This window comes from Trichoplax adhaerens, genomic scaffold, assembly GCF_000150275.1.
Source record: "Trichoplax adhaerens TRIADscaffold_31 genomic scaffold, whole genome shotgun sequence".
NCBI lineage: Eukaryota > Metazoa > Placozoa > Uniplacotomia > Trichoplacea > Trichoplacidae > Trichoplax > Trichoplax adhaerens.
Window position 1 is genome coordinate 487,570 of NW_002060971.1, and position 23,718 is coordinate 511,287.

A 23,718-nucleotide genomic window follows, 5' to 3' on the forward strand; every position below is an offset into this window, starting at 1 on the left:
ATGTTCGGTAACTAATCAAGTCATATTATTAAGCATTACCCTACCTTTGCATTTTTTTCCTTTAAATCCTGATTTGCAAACACAAGCATAAGAGCCAACGCTGTTCCGGCATTCGGCATTTTTTGGGCAAGCATTTGGCTTACTGCATTCGTCAATATCTGCAAGAACATCCTCATCAGTGATTGGCTTTATAAATAAAGATATAAATCTCAATAATAAGTGATTTTATCTACCTTCACATATTTTCCCATCGCCGCTATAGCCTTTCTTGCAAGTACAAGAATAGCTTCCACGGCTGTTAACACAGATGGCATCAGTACTACATTTATCCGTCATTTCGCGGCATTCATCGATATCTAGGCGTATAATTAATCGATATATAATTAAATATAGATTTCTTAGGGCCGGTTATATAAGCTAGATTACAGGTTACAAGAGTAAAATTGGATGATAATATGGTTTACCTTTGCAAGTCTTTCCGTTTAGGCTGGCTTTAAAACCATCGGTGCAATTGCAAGAGTAGTCGCCAATTGTATTAAAGCATGATGTGTTATTTTTGCAAGTATATAACTTAGGATCGCTACATTCATCAATATCTAGTTAATGTAAAAGTGATCAGTCAAATTTATTTATTTGCCAAGAAAATTGCAAGCTAAATATCATGATCTAAGATAAAAATTACGCTCGGTACCTCGACAGATTTTACCATCTCCTTTGTAGCCTTTATTGCAAGTACAATTAAAGGATCCATTTGTATTTTTACATCTGGCGTTGTCATCGCAATCATGTGCTTTTGTTTTACATTCATCAATATCTGTAATAAAGCGGCGTAAATGGATTATGAAACTGAAATATAGAAATCCCTAGATGTATATCCGATATACGATACCACATATATTATTTGATTATCAAATTTTCCTATTAAGAATTTATATTGTTAGAATACGTACTTGACATACGCGCATTAAGCTATCCTTTAAGACTATTAAAACTAGATATTGTGCTAGCAATTTAACTGCATCCATCACAGATTTCTCACAGTTAGTTAATTTGATCGCAATCATGTACTTTAGCTTTACGTTCATTAATATCTCTAATACGGCAGCTTTAATGAATTACGAAACTGGAATACATAGAAATCTCTACATATCTATCTGATGTGCGGCACTATACTGTATATTTTGGTTCATGATCAACATCTTCTCTTTAGCGGTTATATTATAAATCTCTGGTTAAAGCACATGCTTAACACACGCACATAAATATATCTTTCAGGCCCAGTGAAAGTAGATATTGAGCAAACAATTTTCTTTGAACTTTACAAATTTCTAACTACTAGTTAAAGAGCACTAGGCTTATTAAAATACTGGCAATTACCTTTACATTTCTCGCCATCCGCTATGAATCCAGGTAAACACTGGCAGTCAAATGATCCAATATTATTAATGCACTTTGCTTTCTTGCCACAAACATTTTTTCCTTTGCATTCGTCCTTATCTTGATATTTTTAATACAACAATAACGCAATGGGCAATTTCCCCCCAAAAGTTCAGTGCTTCAGTATCTTAGCATTTAATATGTCAATATCTAGAGACTAATATTAATTCTATTATTTAAAATTATCGTGAGATTCCAGATACAATCTAAATACTAACCTGTACAGTTATACCCATTCCCTTCGAAACCCGACAAACAAGTACACCGATAGGATCCATTGGTATTTTTACAGTTAGCTTTATCATTACAGCGATTATCACCAAGTTGGCATTCGTCGATGTCTGTACATGTCAATCCATCACCGGTATAGCCAGGCTTGCATGTGCAATCGTAAGATCCAATATTATCAATACAATTTGCATTTTGATGACATTTGTTGCGTTTTTTACATTCATTAATATCTATCCAATTTTATACAAAATTATATTTATTAGTTCGTTGTTTTGAGCAACTTTATCATATGATGTTGTTTTAAATTGAATACTTAGATGGATCTATTAAATTAAAGATGTTTTAGAATTTCTTTATCAAACTTTACTAATATCATTCCATATATTATAATTTTCGCGTAGAATGCCTTATAGGCGTAGTGAAAGAAATATGCACTTACTAGTACAAGATATTCCATTTCCTTGAAATCCATCATTGCATTTGCAATCTACTTTGGTTTTATTTTGACTGCAATGAGCATTTTTGTCGCATTTATTAAGGCCGGGTTGGCATTTGTCCAAAACTAGAAGGATAAAAGTGTAAGTGTTACCATAGCGTATTGAGGTAATTACCTGATATAGCCATAATACGATCTGATTTAATTTATGCATGATAGTATCTACCATTGCAAGTGTAGCCATTTCCAGTATAGCCTGGTTTACATTGACATTCATAAGAACCAGCTGTGTTAATACATTCTGCATTATTACTACACTTATTGGGTGATCCCTTTTTGCATTCATTAATGTCTAGAAAAAGCCAAGAAAAAACATAAGTTATACTTAAAATTGATGGCAGATTGAAGCACAATAAAATAACTGAAAGTCCAGAATAAATTATGAATTCCGGCTATTGTACAACTTACTTTAATTATTAACCTAAGCAAATAATGATGCTATTGATTAAGTGAATAATTAAATATCATCTTAGTTCGAAATTTAAATGGCTTAAGGACTGAATTGAAAGAGTTGTGCAATGGGTAATGATTTAATATATGATTATAATATATTTTGAAGCTTTAGTCAGATTTGCAAACGACAGTAAAATTAAGCCTAGAAATGATAACAAGTTAGACTGATAGATTCTGTCAAATCGGCTCTTACAATCAACTTAACAAGTAGAATAAAGAACTTTAAAAAATAACATTGCTTTATTGGGTACAAGAATTTAATTTGATTGTTGATTAACATTTTTACCCTTGCATTGTTTTCCATTGCCAGCATAACCGCTTAAACATTTGCAAGAGTAGCTTCCAACGGTATTGACGCATGTGGCATTCTGGCTGCAATTAACAGCACGCTTGATACATTCATTGATGTCTAAATGAATAAATTACCCGAAGTATGTCAAGACTTAGTTTCTAAAAAAATCTTTTATTTAGTAAATTTAATAAATCAATTTAAGGATTTTCAAAGCGATATCATGGTACGCTATAATGATATTTAGAAATTGAAATGAAAAGCCGTTAAAATTTCTATCTACATTTTTGATAAGCATTGTGAATTGATGAAATAATTTGGTATACTACGTTATAGTTGATGATCGTAACTTTTTTACCTTTGCAATCTGTGCCATTGCCAGTGAAACCAGGTTTACATTTACAGCTGAAAGAACCAAACTTGTTTTTACAGTTCGCGTGCTTGTGGCAGTTGTCTTTCTTTTTGGTACATTCATTGATATCTAAAAGTAACATGTGAAATATATAGAAGGTTGATTTAATGTATCTACTGTAAGGAATCTTAAAAACTTTATAAATGAAATCATTAAAATTCAAGGTTTTCATGGATAGTAACGTTCATGCAGCTCAGTAGTGCCAAGCCATTTATTTTAAATGCAAAACGAATGGCAAAATATGATTTTATACATAAAATAAATTTTCTCATATGCTTAATTCTTATCTTTCAAATAAAATCGGTAACGTATGACGCATGACCTACTAATAAAGTTTAAATTTTTGTCACTAGCAGTTTATGCTACAATATTTGATTTATTTTAATTATTAAGCTACGAGGATCTCGTAAAGCACTTGCAAATTGGCATGATTTACATTTAATAATTTACTCTCGGAGATTTTACTAATATTCTGGTTTTAATATGTAGTTGAAATTCATTAAGTACAGGTATCAAATATTTTGGTAACGCTTTCCTGTCTACCAAATACTCTCACATGCCTTGCTTACATTTATTTTTAAAGGAATTTCTTAATCTTTACCTGGTTGTTTTATGTGCTTATCCTCGTTTACTTTACTGAAGTAAATTCGATTGCATTACAACTTTCTCAAGTTATAATATTATATAATTTTTTATTTGAACGGAATCTAATTAATATTATCTCTTCTATATTATCTAATGTAATTCTTAGGCGATATGATAAATTCATAAAGTCAGTTTTTGTAATGGTTTTAGATCATTAGCACACTTAAATATCCTTAATTTTATGTAAAGCCAACTGATGTGCGCTATTGTTGTGAGTAAATGTGCTTCATATTTTGTTCAAAATTTCGAATTTAGTAACAGTAGCATCATGATAATAAAACCCTATTCATTAGATTTCTTTTCAACGAAAGTTTACGAATTAATTATCATTAAAAATTTCAATATTTTAGATTCAATATGCGCTATTGAAGATTATTTGTACAGTCTTTATATTTAAATTGTTGCAATTGATAGTCGATGCTATTTAAGATGATTATATCTTGAATTCGGTTTGCCTAGTGCATAGCCTATTTAAACTCCATGCAGACAATGAAATATTATCTATATCCTAATGGTATTTAATCAACTAAAAACTCTTATACTTAAAGCAATAGCAATCTTATCATACTCACTAATTGAATTGTGTAAAAATTTATAGTTTCAAGCTTTGCAATGTTATCAATACAAAGTCATAGTATTGAAATTAAATTAGAATCTAAAAATAGAGCTTCGATACTAATTGTAAATTAGAATAACTTGTTTCCTGCTGCTTTATTTTCTATTTTAATAGATACTGCATTGAAGTCGATAATTCAGAACATTTATTTGTACCTGCACAATTCTTGTTGATAATTTGAAATCCAGACTTGCATTTACATTCGTAGGAGCCAATAGTATTGATGCATTCACTGGTTTTACGATTGCATTGAGTCTTGTTTAGTTTAAGGCATTCATTGATATCTGGCATATCGGGATTATACATAAACCCTCAATTATGAATTCATCAATAGAATATAGTAAATTATTTAATAATGTAGCGATTTACTCAATCAGTGTACAGTGTATACTATACATTCATCATTTTTCGGGAAGGATTTGATTGCCCTAACCTGTACATTTCATACCATCACCAGTGAATCCTCTGTTGCATTTACAAGTATAAGAGCCAATTTTATTGATGCACTTGGCTTTCTTATGACATTTTGTTTTGTTTTGAGCACATTCGTCGATATCTTTGGTAGATTTAATTGAAGATTAGAACAAAGTAGAAATTTTTCACATAACATGAGAACGAACTAAAATTACTGCAACAATGTAGTATTTAGTGCAATAAAGTAAATTTAATTTCTGTGTAATATCGATTAATAATGATTTGATGTTGTTAGTAACATCACGGACTGGACTAATGCTATTTGAAAACATTCTCAGTATTTAAATTTATCATTTAATCCTTAAATTTCATAAATGTTTCAGAAACGAGAGCAAGTACCGTAATTAAGCTAAACTGCGGTCTAAAGTAGAAAAGCTCGTAGGATATGATCAAGTACGTAAAACTTTGTAAAATGTGCTAGGTTTCTTGTTAGTTAATTCGTTATTAGTGTAAAAAAATATTCTTCTAGTCTTCACTGTTAAAATGTTTTATAAAGAACTGTATCTTATACAGTATATATTAGCTGCAATAAAAAGCTAAGCATTCTTTATGACTTTTAAGTAGGAAAATTTCATTCTAGCTGATTATTCTTTAACAAAGTGAGAGTATATTGTCAGTTTTAAATAGATTTATGATTTTTATTCAAACCCATCGTAGAAATCGTCTCAATGACTAAAGAGTGTTTGTGGTAAATATCAAACAAATTGAATAAACTCCTACTAGATATAAAAATCCATTATCTAAATTAATGAATTAAAGTGGTATACAGATATGCTTTCTATCATATAATTTTATCAACTATAGTCAATCCTATTCGATCGTACCATTGCAGTGGTTTTTCACTTTCTTGAAACCGGCATTGCATTTACAGGAATAAGAGCCAAGGGTATTTACACATTTAGAGTTATTCTTGCATTTATGTTTTCCTTTGCATTCGTCAATATCTATCGTATTTTATTATAAATTAGTCCCATCACACATTGAGCGAATTACGGATAGTATAGGTAAGCTCTGCAAGTGATTGGTGATTGCTGATTTTATATCAAAAATAATAACTAAGGTTGTTGTATTGAATTTTACAGTGTATAACCTGTACAGTTCTTTCTGCCATCGCCAGTAAAACCGCTTTTACACTTGCAATTGTAGCTGCCCTTACTATTGTAGCATTTAGCATTTTTATGACATTGATGAAGAGATTTCTTTAAGCATTCATTAATATCTAAGAAAAATGCATACGAATATTTAAAGACGCTGTTAAAAAGAATGGATAATATTTTTATTTTGCTTATTGCTTCTCTAAATTTTTATTTACCTCGACATTGTTTTCCATCGCCTTCGAAGCCAGCATTACATTTACATTTATAACTTCCCACTGTGTTAGTACAATTGGCAAGCGAATGGCATTTGTCTTTCTTTTTGCGGCATTCGTCAACATCTGTCGGTTACAAGTGAAATTGGTTAAAATTTTTCATCGTGGATAAAGAATATGAAATAAATTCATTGTCGATAGAATGGGTATTCTTTGATTTACCTTCACATTTTTTTTTGCCGTCTCCCTGGAATCCCGATTTGCATTTACAGACATAAGAACCAGGTCTGTTTTCACATGTAGCATGCTTATGACAAGAATTTTGTTTAGGATCACTGCATTCATTAATATCTGAAGCCGTAAGTTAGAAAGACAATCACAGCTATTAGAAAGGTATTAACATATTAAGTCTGAATCGACAATTAAACTCTTGTAAGACTTCATTGATGATTCTAGTCAAGCTATGAAATATGGTTTTACATGGTACTAGAGAGCTCCCTTATATTTATATTTAAAATTTAATTTCATTATCACTGTATATTAAGATATACTGTACATATATGCTGTAAATAGTGCACAGCACTATTGTAAAAAGCAGGATAGTTGAAGTAAGATAACATAACCGTGGAGTCTATAAGACCGTGCAGTAGTTAACTAAAAGTAGGGGTTTAATTCATAAGAAATTTTTTCACTAAATGTTGAGTTTCTGATTGAATATTATAATTCTCTTTCAGCCTAGATAAATTAGTAGCTATAAGGTGTAATACACAATAAGTCTGACGGTAATCCACTTTGATCATAACATAGAGAGAGTATGTAACATTATGATCTTATATAGAAGATGCCTAGTATAGTAATATCCTAATATACGAATACTTATCATATACCGTTTAAGTACTGTATTGTATTACATTCATAATGTACGACATCATGACTACATATAGACGACATGCTATACATATAAAGACATTATCTCAATCCCATCTAAAACCTATAAATACCCTTGTACGCTAACTCGTTAGTCAGTTCCTACATTCCTGCTATCTCAGATACCTTATCTATAACAACCATATCATTGTTAGCCTGTAACTTGTATCTCAATAAAATCCTTTATACCTTCTATCATCGTCTACCTTAAAATACTTTACGCTACTTAAAGAAGATATCATTACAAGTATAACTATATGAGAACAAGTTACTGACGATGAATAAGTAGTGAATGAGAAAATTTGTGGTGAAACTGTTAGCAACAATAAAAAAGCTTCGCATATTCTACAATAAACTTTTGATATATATCATAATTCATCATGAAAACCGGTATTAATTTTACCATCCTTACTTACCGATACACTTGCGAACTTTATGAGCTTTGTAGCCTTTCTTACATCGGCAATCGTACGAACCATCAGTATTAACGCAGACTGAATTATCAAGATTACATTCGTTCTTTCCCTTGCATTCGTTAATATCTGAAATTTATTTTTTATGAAAAATATTTAATTACTAAAGTATAGTTTCTATCGCCAACTATTCTGAAAATTAAAGTTTAAAAATCAATAGCTAATATAATAAAAGGAATGCATGCTGCAGTGATATGACCGAGTCAGTTCATTTTTTAAGATTAGATGTAAGAAATTGAGGGGTATAAATTTTTTGCTACAAATTTACGGTAAATAAGGTTTTAAATGTTAATCATTACTTTCCAATCATATTGGCTAAAGCCTAGATATTAAATTTCGTAATCTTATTTATAAAATAAAATTTATTACCAGTACAATTGATTCCATTTCCTAGGAATCCTTTACTGCAATGACATTGGAATGAGCCCTGAGTATTAGAACATTCGGCTTGTTTATGGCAGTTATGATCGCCGGTTACACATTCATTGGTGTCTGTCGTCGTAATATCAATATTTTTTAAAATCGATGACATAAATCAATCAAAGGTTTATTATTTATTACAAATACATATAAAAATAAATTGTATCAATGCAGTTTACCTCGACATTCTCTGCCATTTCCTATGTAACCTTTCTTGCATTTGCATTTGTAAGAACCACGTGTATTTTGACATTTAGCATTCGTATGGCACTTATTCATGGTTTTATTGACGCACTCGTTTACATCTGAAAAAGTATTCCATTTAAAAATTTTATTTTATAAATAGTCTAACGCTTTAAAATAATGCTTTGCTGTACATAGCATGATTGAATAAGTCGCAATTGAAGTACAAGAAGTTGTTTCGAGTATTTCAAAAAGAAAGTCAGCTATTGTATGTTTTTAAGTTAGTGTTAATTAAAATGGCTGGTTGAATTACTATAATGTCATCTATTAATAGGTTAGAAGAAAATTCTTGAATTAATTAATTCAATTAATTGAATGTATAATTTTAGAATATTAAATCCTAACTTACAAATCATTATCATGTAATATAATAACATAAAAATTTTCTATGTTGATAACCCTATTTAGAATATAGAATATTAAATTTAAATTTACAAACTACCATCGTGCAATATACTAGCGTAAATAAGTACCTACGCTTATAACCTAGAATATAGGACTAGTTAGATATAAAAAGATGATGTCCTAAAGCTGTGCTATGCCGTTATTAGTCTCACGCTAACTCTATATTTTGCAACTATGATTGTTAGCCGCATCAGTGCAGAATCCGTCCTATAGCTAATTACCTTTGCAATCATATCCATTGCCTTCATAACCAATTTTACAGTAGCAACGCCGCTGTTGTTTCTGAACCGAGCAAGTAGCATTTGCATGGCATTTAATCGATTTACATGATATTGTGTTATTAGCTGTGCATGTGCAGTTTCTTCGACAGTTATTACCAATCCAGTTGCTTCCAGCCTTTAGTTATAAGTAATAGGTAAGAGTTCACATACATAATTTTGAATTATTTCGTCTAACTTTAACGAGCTCAATTTACATCTATCTAGAGATTGCCAATAGAAGACAAATCAGGACATTTACAGGAATCTACCTCAACAAAGGAAGGACCCATTTTGCAACCGCATTGGCTCGCTTTAATGCATCGATTATTTTGAATAAGTGTCCCTTTTGGGCATTCGCAGCCTTCAATACAGGTATCTTCATTTTCGATGCATTTAGGATTACGATCGAAACAGGATGGTGGGCACTTGGATACACAGTTGACAAATCGCATTCCATGTGGGCATTGCATAGCTATTTAGACCAATAAATGAGCACATAAATCCAAAAAATTCTTGATTACAGTCGCTTCTTTGCAATGCTAGAATTCATGTATCAAACTTACGGCACAAGTTGGATTTTCTCCAGGAAATTTTAACTGCCATTTCCGCACAAGCAGTGGCATAGCTTTCAATTGGACTACAACGAATAGTCTCCATTTTGCCATTATTCATGCAAACATCATACATACAAGACTCATAATAAACGTCAGGATTGACCACAGGATGGCAAGGTTTAAATACCGCACTCTTAATCACCTAATCATGATTAACACAGGACGGTTACTATATAATCAAGGCTAAGTATAAGTAATGGATATGATGGCGATTCAGATACAATTCTTTCGAATTTTGCCGACTTACTTTACATGCTGCTTTAGCTCTTTGCTCAACGAGTTTATCACTGTTACAAAGATTGGGCTGTTCCGATGGTACCGATCGGCATTCTGGTGCACTTCCATTCGCTAGCCAACTAATTCCGACATCGTTATAGGTTTTACCCATTTTACCATTATTCATGGCAAAGTCATCACCTGAATTACCATTAAAGTTACCGCAGATTCCACATACTTTATTCTTGTACGATGTAGGAATTTTAATGGCTAAATGATGCTTGCCATTCCATGATACCATAACCCCGTAGACCAGATCAACTACTACTGTACTACCGATTAATGTTATAGACACATTCTTGTTGGGATAAGCTGGTAAGTTGATACGTTGACCGTTGAGTAGGACAACTAATTTCTGGAGTAATGAAATCTCTAAACCATCGACTTTAACAAATCCAGACTTAGTCCAAGTTGCCTGTATAAGAAAGAAATGTAACGTTTTTTGTGCACATGGAACGTATTAGAATGATTCAAATTGTGTAGCTCCTACTCTTTCGTTGCCTTTTCTGTATTCATTTTCGCCTTCAATAACAAAGTGAGGATTTTCTGTGCAATCTTTCATTAGTACATATCGGCATTGTCCTTGAAAATGAATCCATCTATTATCAAAAGTCCGGTAATGCGGATCTCCCATGGCAAGACATTCATGACATTCTAGTAAAAGAAAAAAATTCTTATTTTTAATTTATTTTCTAGTCATTTCATTCACAAGTCACTAGTTAAATATTGATATTCTTCTACTAACCAGTACAGTTAAAGCCATCGCCTTTAAACCCAGGCTTACATCGACATTTGTAAGATCCTGGAGTATTGATACATTTTGCATTGGCATCGCACTTATGTGTCTTTAATTGACATTCATTATTATCTTTTTAAAATAGGATTAGATTGATATCAATTATAAAACTCGATACAATTACAAGTGATATTTGCATATTCTCTGATTTTATACTGTACAGAAAATTTATAGTATAATACTCAAAAATTAATATTGACGTATTGGATACTAATAATTGCTGCAGCTTGACTAATATTTACTTAAAATATTTAAATAAGACACCTCTGCAACGAGTTCCTGCTGGGCTTTCTGAAACTGAAGTTTGCGTGAAACCAGGTAGGCATTTACATTGATATGAACCGATAGTATTAATACAGAGAGCATTATTGGAGCATGGATTTTTTTCAACTTTGCATTCGTTAATATCTTTGAAGATAATTTTAAATGGCCAAAATATAGTATTAGTACATGTAATATAGACCCATTGATATGCTTCATGCTACCGATCTCTACAATTTTCTTAGAGTTAGATAAATCACTCCAAAATTGGAAAAAAACTAATTCAAATGAGTTTCATTCGCTATTGCATATATCGAATAGCACAATCAAGTAATGCTTTTTAAACGTTCTCATACGAATGCATTATACCTTTACAATCTCTACCATTGCCACTAAATCCGACGTTGCATTTACAAGTAAAGGAAGACCAAACTTTGCTAGAACAAGTTGCATTTGAATGGCAGTCTGTATAACCTTCAATGCAAGGATTGTAATCTGTCCACCATATCATATCAGAATTCAAATGTTAGCTATTGGTTTCATTTAGTATTTAGCAAAATAACAACTACTATAGAAAAATAATTTTAAACGTACTAAATTTCTTATCTGCACATAGTAGTTGACCAAGAGCAAAGTTAGCGAATTTGTTCTTGCCGACCACATCTTTGAATTTGAGTTGCGTTGCTGGCAATGTCGCTTTATTTGAAAGGAGTCCTGCATCGCTCCTCCAAATATTATCACTTATATCACAATTACAAAGACTAGATGGATTGGCGCATTTCTTTTCTTGACCACATGTACAAGAATTGCTGCTATTGCTACCACCCCAACCTAATTGCTTGACGCCATTGCTGTCAATCCATTGGCCAAGAGAGGTTCCGTTACTTGATCTCATCTTTGAATTCTTGCAATCGTATCGGATTCCTATCCAACATGAAATATGTAAAATTAATTACGTTATGAATGAAATTAATGACTTGAAAATCATTTTACCAAATATAAATTAATCGTAATATATCAGTATGACCTATTAATCTAGAAGAATTAAAAGTTAGAAACACTATAGGGAGCGTATACTCTAAAATAAAAAAACTCTTAGCATACCCTGAAGGCAATAGCTATGTGTCTTAATTAAAGCCTTGATCTGAGGGATTGTTGCACTATTGTAAACCACTTGTTGCAAGAAATGGTTTTTAGGGGATTTTTTAACGATGACATTGCCTTTAAAGCTGTTATGAGCTATAACTGTAATTCCCAATCCTCTATGCCTGTCATTAAGATCACAGTGGACAGGAAAGGGACTAACACCACCAGGACCATCTGCAATAAGATTCAAAGCGTTTTATAACAAATTTCTCATATCAAGTTATTCTAGTTTAGATTGCAGGTCGTTGCCTACCTGGATCGATAGTATAGGTGCCACTATGTTTGCCTTTATATTTATGTAAAACTTCATGACAATTTTTAGGTAAGCCTAAAAGTAGAATTGGTATTAGATTGGGCTGTGAATCTGACTTTGAGCTCAAATAAATGCCAGCATTGATTGAAATAGATACGATAAAATGTTATTTTTTACTCCAACCTTGCTACAATAAATACATTACCGAATTCGCGAGATGCGCACTTGATTGCGCCAATCTTGTAATTTCCGACGCTATCCTTCTTCAGCCCGCCAAATCGCAGTTCTTTTACTGGTAATGATTTTCTATTAAGCAAATATCCTCCATCCCAATGAGTCTTACCATCAAGAACATCGCAATTACATGAGCTACTAGCATTAACGCAAGTTTTAGTCATGCCGCAACCACACCTTCCTTGGCCATTAGCATCACCCCAATAGTTCATAGCTTTACCTTCATGAGATACCCAATAGCTATATCTATAAATGAGTTAATCGATACAGATTAATACCCCTTCCTAAATCGCCGCCTGAATTGAGGTTACTGCTTTTAGCTATTCCTCAAGAATAGTTTACTTCGTCTTTATAAGTGCGTAATTTATCTTAATTCGCTATTTAAATTGAATAAAATCCCAGAGCATACTTTGATTTGCCATTATTCAGCAATGGAGCGTTCTTACATTCGTAGTTGATCCACTGCTTGCAAAATTGAGATACATTCACTAATTTAATTACTTGTTCAAGACTAGCATGATTGTAGACGATTTTAGTGGAGTGAGATCCTGGCTTTACAGCGCCAATAGGCACTTTCTACAATGTGTCAAAAATAACAGTAAATATCATAATAGACTCTATTGAAGTGTATGATAACATTTGAACTTCTTCATTAATATGCATATTTTATCATGACATACCTTAGCTGCAGGAATATTATGGTCTATAACTGTTATTCCAATATTTTTATCGGTCTTCAGATCACAAAATGCTTTGAATGGTTTTAATTTATGTGGTCCATCTAGAGTATAATTAAATTTGTTGTCATGAATTACTTATATTATTTGGAATAGTTGATTTATTTAATGAAACTCTAATAAATGATGAACATTATTAAGGAATTAGTGTCGTATTAAACCTGCATCAATGGTATAATATCCATTTGATTTCGCTATTTTGGCAGTTTTTGCATCGTCACAGGTCTTATACACGCCTAGGGTAAAAGAATAATGAAAGATTAGACTAAAGCGGGCAAGATCAAAATAACAAATGCTAAATCTTACCCCAACACTGCAATTTTCCAATCTTGAAAGAACTATTCGATTTCGATAGTAGGTTTTTAAACTTTAATCCCATAACCGGTAAGTTAGATTTATCAATTAGATCTCCTGCGTCAAGATGCATTTTGCCATCGGTTGAATCGCAGTTACATAATGTATTTTTGCCACCATCACAAGATTTATTACGAGCACAACCACAACCAATTTCTCCGGTAGCACCACCCCAGTACTTCATTTCTAGTACGTTCAAGTTAGATCAGCGTTAATATGATTCTTATGATTGGTAATAGACAGAGAAAGCAATTCCTGAGCTAGATTAAATTATTTATGCAGCTATTTGCATGCATTGATTCAGTAAACACGACAGAAAAACTGCTTTGAAGTAGAAATACATAAATTAATATTATTAATAGATTATTGATACTACAATGTAACATTTTTACCTTTGCCGCTAGGCGACTTCCACATGACCGATATTTCGTTATTAATAAACATAGGAGCATTCTGACACTGATAACTAACAGTTTGAGTGCAATAGGTAGAGAATTTGGTTAGTGCTTGCAACTGTACTAAATTCACGTTGTAGTATTTCAATGCTATCAATTTCTGCTTGGCGCTTTTAGGTTTGGACTCTTGAACAGATACAGTCTTAATATTGTCATGATTAATAACTGTAACTCCATAGTTCGGATTTGTTTTCATGTCACAATAGGCGGAAAATGGCTTGGAAGGTCCAAAATGATCCTAATAATTAAACAAAAATCGCTCTTCAATATTACATCAATATTGCATGATTATTTCAGATATGACGTACTGGATCAATGACATAAGCCCCGCTTTTAGAAGTACCAGCGCGTCGCATTTCTTCGCAATGTCTGAAAATTTCTGTAAGCAGTTTCAGGCTTATTATTAAATAAGTCGACTATATCTTAAATAATTTTTCGTACATGACTGTTACAATTCTGTACTATACTAGTGCAAACTCCCGTCGCTTTGCTGACGGCTTACGATAATGTGCTCATTTAACAGATAGTATTACCATTTGATAGACCTGTCAGAGGTTCAGTAACTTTTTACCGTTATCCGTGTACTGTATGCTGTACAAAAGTACAGTACTGTTAATTGTACGGGCGGGGCATTTGATAACGTACCCATTTGTTAATAATTAATAGTTAGTATTACCATTCGACATTATATATATCCCGGTAATAGCCGGGCACTACAGTATATTCACAGCTATGCTTGTAGAATACTACTTTTCAATAATGCATTCACGGATGAAACCTTATTACAGTCTTTGATAGTAATTCGGCAATTATAATATCTGCTCTACATATCCTGATGTGAAGAATAATGCTACTGGACAGATTAAAATTATATTAACCATTGCTGAGTAGTAATATTATGATTGAACACTCATTTGCAAGTTTACTTTGGATAATTTGACAACATTTTATTAACATCCGATTACTCTATAATGCTGATTAGAATATTATTGATGTATTGCAAATTTGTGATCAAGTCTACTTATTAAGGTAGTGAAACTTATTATAATTGCTCAACAAGCCATTAAAACTGAAAATTTATGATCAATTCGTATTCCCAGAAAATAATGATCGTAATTTTTTTATATATTAATAAAATACATAGACTAGAATGTAATCAAAACTTTAAACTTACCATAGCGACTATCAGAGCAGCGTAATTGGCCAAGGTAAAATCGACCTCGCATATTCGATGAATTGCTACCAATTCTAATTTCCGTTACGGGTAAAAACTTTTTGTCAAAGATTGGACCTGAATCACTTCTTAATTTATCATCATCCATATCGCAGTTACAGCGGGCTTTGGGTCCACCAGCGCAGTTTCCACTCATGCCACAGACGCAACCTGTCCATTCTTGAGTACCTCCCCAAAAATTCATACTAGCGCCGTCAGCAGAAAGCCAATAACTCATCAGATTTCCTTGCTCATCTGTTAGTCTAGAGTTTCTACAATCATATTTAATTTCTTGTATGCAAGATTTAGAAGTTTTAATCAATTCCTTAAGTTGATTCACATCAGCATGAGGATATTTGACTGTTTTTTTGACAGCGTCTTTGCCTAACGCTTTTTTAACTTCGATACCCGCTGAGGGAATATTATGTTGCATGACCGTCACTGGACCTTGACAACGTGCATAAAACTGCAATCATGGACAGATTGATGAAGTTAATAAACTATTCAAGTTGATTTTATAGTTCAACAGCATAAAACATCTTCAATATTACTCATAAGTACCGGTTTTTTATGTCCAATACCATCTGGATCGATCACCGTCAATTTAGCCTTGCTATTCCTCTTTGAATTTGGAATGCGCTCACATGTTGGATAGAGATCTAGCAAATCGAAACTAAAGGTCATCTTCTGCTATTTAAGACTAATTTTCAGTCACCATTATTTTTTAATAACTTAAAATAATGAAATTCTTGCAATTATTAGACTTTATTCATTGAAACTATTTATCATTTAAAAAGATTATCTTAAACTGGATGCGTGTCTTCATCAAAATACTTTATAGCCATAATTAAATTTATTTGATTTCTTTCTAACTCTACTAGAAATTATTCGGATATCTGTTTTGTAAGCTTCGCACATTTAAACAAAGAAAATAGCGGAGAGCGTACATCCTATTTTAATCTAAAAAAATAGGTAGCTGAGCTGCTGTAGTAGATTGTCAAATCTTGATATATAGCTTTAGATTGGAATAGTCGTTAAAATACATAAAATTTTAATAATAGCAAATTACTAGCGACAGCTTAAGCAGATTGAGATTTTAGCTAGAGAAAAACCATATTATAATGGACTGGGTTGTCAATGTCACTAAGGATTATGGAATTAATAGATAATTATGATTAATCACTCTTTATAGGTGACAAAAATCAGTTAAGAATTTTATAATCCAACCTGAACAAATCAATCTTCCGGCTTTAATAGCTTTGTACTGATTTTTATTCGTTTTCCCATTAACAACGACTGCTTTAATTGGCAGTCTATTTCCATCCTTAACAATTCCTTCATCACGACGCAAGACATTATCGCCAGCATTGCAATTACAATTGAATTTCTTGCCACCACTGCAAGTTCCGGAGATACCACATTCACAGTGATAGTCTTTACGTGCATTGCCCCAATACTTAACTTTTTTGCTATCTTTATCCAACCACCAAACATTCATTTGAGGCTTACCAGTAGTGGTATACATTGGAGCATCACGACAATCATAGGCTAATTCTTGACCGCAAGCAGCCGAAACTTTAACTAGTTTTAGAGCTTGCTGAAAATCGGCGCCGCGATATTTCATGGTATGAACGTATTGTGTTTTATTGACTTCAATTTGTTGTTCCGAATCATGTGAAAGAATCGTTAGGGCATAGTCTGGATTTGTATGCATCTCACATTGAACTAAAAATGGCTTATTTGAGCCTAAAGAAATTGCGATATTAGACTTTGGAATCTTTTACACCATACACGATGAGTTGTGCCAGTATGGTAGCTATTTGGATATTTAGTTCGCTAAGTAAAAAGTATGGCTCATGCTCGGCTAATTATATCGCCTGGATTTAGTAATAATTTTAGATACCGTGATTGAATTTATTATTAATTTACCTTCGGGTCCATCAGGATCAATTAAATAAGTTCCATTTCGCTTATAGCCTTGATCAAATACGTCTTGGCAAGTTTTTGGTATACCTAGACAATCGATATGAACAGTTCTAAGTTTGATTTAGATAGTATAGTTTGATACAATCAAATGAAAGAAGGTCATAACTAGCTGCATACGAGTCGTACAGACAGATTTGATATTTTTCCACAATATTATTTTACAATAAGCATTTTTAAGATTATCTGGTTTACAAATATTGCATAATTCATTTTAAATTGGTAATATTGCCTTCGATAAATTAATCATACGATGAAAATATTTTATTACCAAATTGTCGAGAAGAACATCTTAATGGACCAAGTGAAAAATTAGCTGCACTGGATTGTTGAGACATGGAGTTAAATCGTAAAATTTTGACTGGTAATTTATTCTTATTAATTAATAAACCGCCATCTCGGCGTTTTTGTCCATCTTCTAGATCGCAATCGCATACTTTATCTGCTCCTCCAGCACAAAACTTATGATAGCCACAAGGACAACCTTTATAGTCGCTATCGGTCGTATAACCCCATGTACTAACTTTCTCTCCATTTGGAGCTACCCAAAACGATCTCGCACGAGTACCCTTATAAAGTGGCGCATTGAGGCAATCAAAATCAATAGACTGGATGCAGAATTTAGAATATTTTGTCAAAGCAGCTAATTGCGGCCAATTGGCGTGATTATATATAACGTCCTGATTGTAAGCGCTATCTTTTCTTGATCGCAATTTAATAACTGCAGACAGGTCATGATTAATCACCGTAATGCCAATATCGTTTTCGGTATTGAAATCACAATAAGCAGTAAATGGCTGGGCACCACCAGGGCCTGGAATAAAAATATCAAGTTTTTCTATTATGAATAAAATCATTATACTAGGCTGCATACAGGTTATTTAAGATCCTCTAGAGTCTTTATATTCATAACAAATATTTCAGGGCACTTAAATTATAAATCAGCAATTTATGTCTTTATGCAAAAAGTAAAATAGTTTACGTAAAATACGAGCAATTAGGCAAAATTAGAACAGCCAACTTAAAAAGTTTTCATTGTACATTACAAGCGGCGGTTACAATGCTTAAAAAACTTACCATCGGGATCAATTATATATGATCCAGTGATGGACTTTTTATCTTCCTTTTTAATAGCGTCGCAATCTCTTGGAATATCTAAATGATAAAATAAGATCAGATTGGTTTTTGTTTATTAGGTTTTTTATCAAAATTAGACTCAAATAATTAAGTATGTATTTATCGCTTCAAAAATTTCTGTTAAAAAATTATCGATGATATTTTAAACTAACCAATTTGGCCCATAGCGCAATGTAATTTTCCTAAGGTAAACTTTCCCTCTTTAGGAGGTTTTGCATCGCCAAACTTTAATTCACTAACTGGTAACAAATCTTTATGAACTAATTTGCCACCATCAAATCCGTTACCGCTGCTTCCATCACAATTGCAGCTTGTGTCTTGATTTCGACATGTACCTAAATAATGAACAACACAAAACTTCAGCATATACGCGTATGCCAGCACTAATTAAAAGCTTTGCTATTCTTGCATTGAAGATTGTCTGCTGTTGAAAGCTGGAGCGCAGATCTACCAGGGCATTTATGGATTTATTGATAAATACGTTGCTTACACAAACGATAGTAATTAAAAGTTTTCAGTAAGGAAATTTATCAAGGGCAGAAATGAATGGAAAACTATGACACTTCGCTTGTAAGCACAAGTAACTACTGCTGGAAAGTTTTTAGGTTGTTAATTAAGTAGTAAAAATATGATCTATACTGACGCGAAAACGAGGAGTGAATTTGATACAGTATACAACAATAAAGGTAAATCTTCCATTTTTATGCCTTATTTATTAATTGTATTTAGAGTATAAATTTGAATACTGCAACAAATTTTACTTTTATCTTAGCGGCAATTTTATTATAAGATAGACTTATGAAATGATCTTACCAGTGATACTGCAGGCGCAACCTTGAGTTTTGCCAGCTACACCACCCCAAAAGTTTACTTTCTTTCCGTTTCTGTCTACCCACCAACCAGAATTTTGGCTATTCTTGTTCATCAATCTAGACTCCTTACAGCTATACGAGATGTATTGATAGCAAAACTGAGAATGATTAACATAAGAAATTATTTGTTCTAGTGTAGCACCAAAATATTGCACTTCCGCATTGTATGATCCAGCACCATCATATCTGTTTCCTTTTACCTAAATGAGTAAATCAGTTTAATTTAAATTAAGATTTTAGTTAATGTTTTCAATGCCTACGTAATTTGGCCTTTTTAAGTATCGTGTGGGTATACTGGTATGCAAAAAAGTTGTTATCTTCATATGGTAAAAATGATGGGGAATATAGCTAGTTAAATTGAAGTTATTATATAGATCATGATTGTCATTATTAAAACTAAACCTTAGCGAGTTAATAGTAAGCATTGGAATTCAACGTAAGCATATTTACAGCTTTCATGGTAGTTTATATGCAGTATATATATATATATATATATATATATATATGTACTATTGTTATACATGATTTTACGCGTTGCCATTAAGGCATTTACAGTAATATTTATTGCCATGAAAGGTACATATTGACGCATTTGTTGCGAAATATAATTAAGAAAATAAAGTACGGTAGAGGCTATGCTGATAGGCATATAGCGATATTTATCAATTCGGATTTAGTTATAATTATCTTTGAAAGCTTCACTGTGTACTAACCGTTCCTGTTAATCGATTATGCGACACAATAGCAACACCACCGGAGTAGTGAGACATGTCACAAAAGATTTTAAACGGTTTTATAGATCCCGGACCATCCGGATCCACCAAATACATGCCATTCGCTTTAGTTTTAGTTTCTTTCTTAATTTCATCGCAAGAAAGTGGTATTTCTATTTATGAGATTTGTACAACATTAAGATTGAGCAAGAATGATGAATTATTGAAAAAATGCTGTGGTCAATTATAAATGTTCAAAAATTATATTTTTCATAAGATTCTGGTTGCAATAGAACAAATTTTCTATCCACATATGATGCTGATATAGGACTGATAGTTTATGATCAATTTTCTAGTTACTTTCACATTTTTTGCCGTTTCCTTGATAACCAGACTTGCACGTGCAGGTGTAACTGCCCAAATTATTTGTGCAACGAGCGTTCTTATCGCAGGATTTAGACTTTTTGCATTCATCGATGTCTACCACAGTTATGAAGTGACGAAGTTGTTTTTAAATGTAAAAATTGGATCATTTAACAGCATTAGTAGCGAATTTATCGACTTATATAGCGATAACCTAGAAATTTTTACCGTTGCATAGGATACCATCGCCAGTAAATCCTAGTTTACATTGACATGTATAAGATCCAGGTGAATTGGTACACTTTGCGTGACTATGACACTTATGAGAACGTATCTGGCATTCATCAATGTCTAACATAATGGAAATTAATGATAATGAAAAGTACTTAGAGAAGGCACTATTAGAGCTATTAATATATTTGTTTATCAATTCACAACACAATGTCTAATTAAAACAGTAGCATATACTGCATTGAGTTAATTACAACGCGTTACTAATCACTTACCGCTACATGTTTTGCCATTTCCGATATATCCAGTTTTACATTTGCAGGTATACGATAGAGGTGTATCAGTACAAATCGCCATTTTATCACATTTATGTCCTGTTTTACACTCATTTTTCAATTCTATTACATAGCAAATATAGAATTCATAGCAATGAAATCAAATATAATGCAGAGATTTTAAAACATATTTAGTCTATGGCCCTTGAGAAGTATGCAGTACTGCAATAGATGAAATGTTAACCTTGACATTTATCTTCATTCGCCACAAAACCGGACTTGCATGGGCATTTATAAGAACCAATAGTATTGACGCACTTTGTATTCCGCTCACATTGCGCCATTTTAGACTCGCATTCATCAATATCTAATTTCAGGTTATTAATGATTAATTATGTACTTAGCGAAGCTTATCTATTCAAACAAAATGAAAAAACTGCTCGAATTCGCTCTAAAATTTGCGTATCTACTATATTGAAATATTGTAGCCTAAGAATAATGAGTACAGAAAGGACTGAAATCCAATAACTTTCAAAGTAATTTACGCATAAATAGTGCAGTAGTAAAAGAATTAAGGCCTAAGACAGCTTATAACACCTTTTTTTTGGCTATAAGGCAGTATAATGTTGGGTATAAGATATCAATTGGGCTGTATATACTAAATTTTTGGAACTATAGTATTTCTAAGCTTGATAAATAATTGGATATAATGCTGATATTTAAGTTATATTGATGTTTTGTAATATGCAATATTTATGTTTTAGCATGTACTAGCAACGCATCGAGTCGGATACGATACTGAGCATTTATTTTAACAAATCTCCTAAATTATGATCTAACCTTCGCAACTGGTACCATTACCATGATAGCCATCATAGCAGCTACATTCAAACGAGCCTAGAGTATCTCTACAAGACGCATTGATATCACAGTTGTGTGCTTTATTCGAGCATTCATCAATATCTTTTAAATTGAGGAATTAAAATGTTGGTTATTAAATATTATAATGAAAATCCAAGCTTAGCAACATTCATTTGGGCAATAACCTAACTTGTACTTGTTTATTTGTCAGTTACCGATTGCTATGACTTACTAGCACAGGAAAGTCCATTTCCCTTGTATCCATTCTTGCATTTGCATTTATACGAACCTTCCGTATTGATACAAGTTGCCTTGTTGATGCAAGTGTGATTTTTTTTACACTCATTAATATCTAAAAGAATATCAAAAAATTAAGAAATTAAAATTGAATAATTTGAAATGAAAAGAAAAAATTCTTGTGACGTTAAATATATGTATACTTCGTATTCTGATACTGCCTATGATATTATTAAAATTAGTAATATTTATCAATATCGGTATCAGATTAATTAGACCAGATAAGTAAAATTTAATTACCGACACAGCTGCTGTCGGCTCCTGATTTATATCCATGTCTGCAAATGCACTTATAAGATCCGAAAGTATTTTGGCAAACACTTTTCTTCTTATTGCACTGGTTGCTTTGCTGCAAACACTCGTTCACGTCTTATAAATATATAAAATTAGTTTTAAATTACATGATCAGAATTAATTACAGAATTTACATGTAAAAATTCACGTAGGTGTAGTAGTGGCAATTTTTAAGTTACTAAGATTATATAACATAGGAAATGATCTTTTGTAGCAGATATACTATTTACGGAAGGCTTAATAGGATTGTTGTTTTAACTAGATACGATATTTATACTTTTATCATCGGGTAAAATTCCTTACCCTTGCACTGATCACCACTGCTTTTAAAGCCTGTCTTACAAACACATTTATAAGACCCCTTAGCATTGACACATTTCTGTGTGTTGCTACTGCAACGATGAACATTACTGGCGCATTCATCAATATCTAGATGACATAATGGCAGGATTTGTATCAGTTCGAATAACACTTCATGATAGCAATACATAATAGGTATACGAATCGTGAAAATACAGTTGGTAAGTGAATCTAATTCACGATCATTATTTTTCAATATTATTGTGTATTAGTTATTAATCCGTAAATAAATTATAACAACTAGAGTTATTATTAACATATCATACAATTTCAAATGGTTAATTATTTACTTTGTATAAAAATAATTACTTTACGTTTAGATTTACCTTTGCAAACTTTCCCACTACCTTCATAGCCAGCCTTGCACTTGCACAGGTATGATCCAGGCTTATTTAGGCAAACAGCATTAGAATCGCAAGGTTTGTCTACGCATTCATCGATATCTGTACATTTATAGCCATTTCCTGTAAATCCTGTATTACATTTGCAAAACCAGCGGTCGCCTAATTCACGACATGATGCACTAGCATGGCATTGATTACATACATCTTTGTTCGAGATGCCACCTGCAGTAAGATTATAGATAGCAATTAACCCTTGTAAGAGTAGTTACGGTAGCAAAATAGAAATATGACAACAACTAGAATTAATCTATATCTTTGAGTCGATTTTGTATAAAGTGCCGCGAATATCAAAATAAAATAAGAAATCGTTTAGAATATATATGAGCAATATCGAAGTTATTATTTTTCAATTTATAACTTTTCAGCAAAAATTTAGTAAATATCTTTTGCTATACTTTACGTCCATTACATTAAATTATTGTAGTCAATAGTGACTGCCAATGAACAAAAAAATTTATAGTAAATACTCAAGTGAGATTGGAATATAGACTATAAGTTC

At 32.2% G+C, this 23,718-nt stretch overlaps 1 protein-coding gene across 1 annotated transcript in view; it reads right to left on the bottom strand.

Annotated features, from left to right (window-relative positions):
• TRIADDRAFT_33213 (uncharacterized protein) overlaps positions 1-23,355 on the bottom strand; it is a gene marked incomplete at both ends in the record, with an annotated part of 60,420 nt that extends 37,065 nt beyond the window's left edge. The window contains 6 exons of the mRNA XM_002117857.1: positions 45-158; positions 1,656-1,898; positions 2,331-2,456; positions 3,265-3,360; positions 11,050-11,184; positions 23,142-23,355. Coding sequence (XP_002117893.1) covers positions 45-158; positions 1,656-1,898; positions 2,331-2,456; positions 3,265-3,360; positions 11,050-11,184; positions 23,142-23,355 — 928 coding nt within the window. The remainder of the gene's footprint in view (positions 1-44; positions 159-1,655; positions 1,899-2,330; positions 2,457-3,264; positions 3,361-11,049; positions 11,185-23,141) is intronic.
• Between the last annotated feature and the right edge of the window lie 363 nt (positions 23,356-23,718).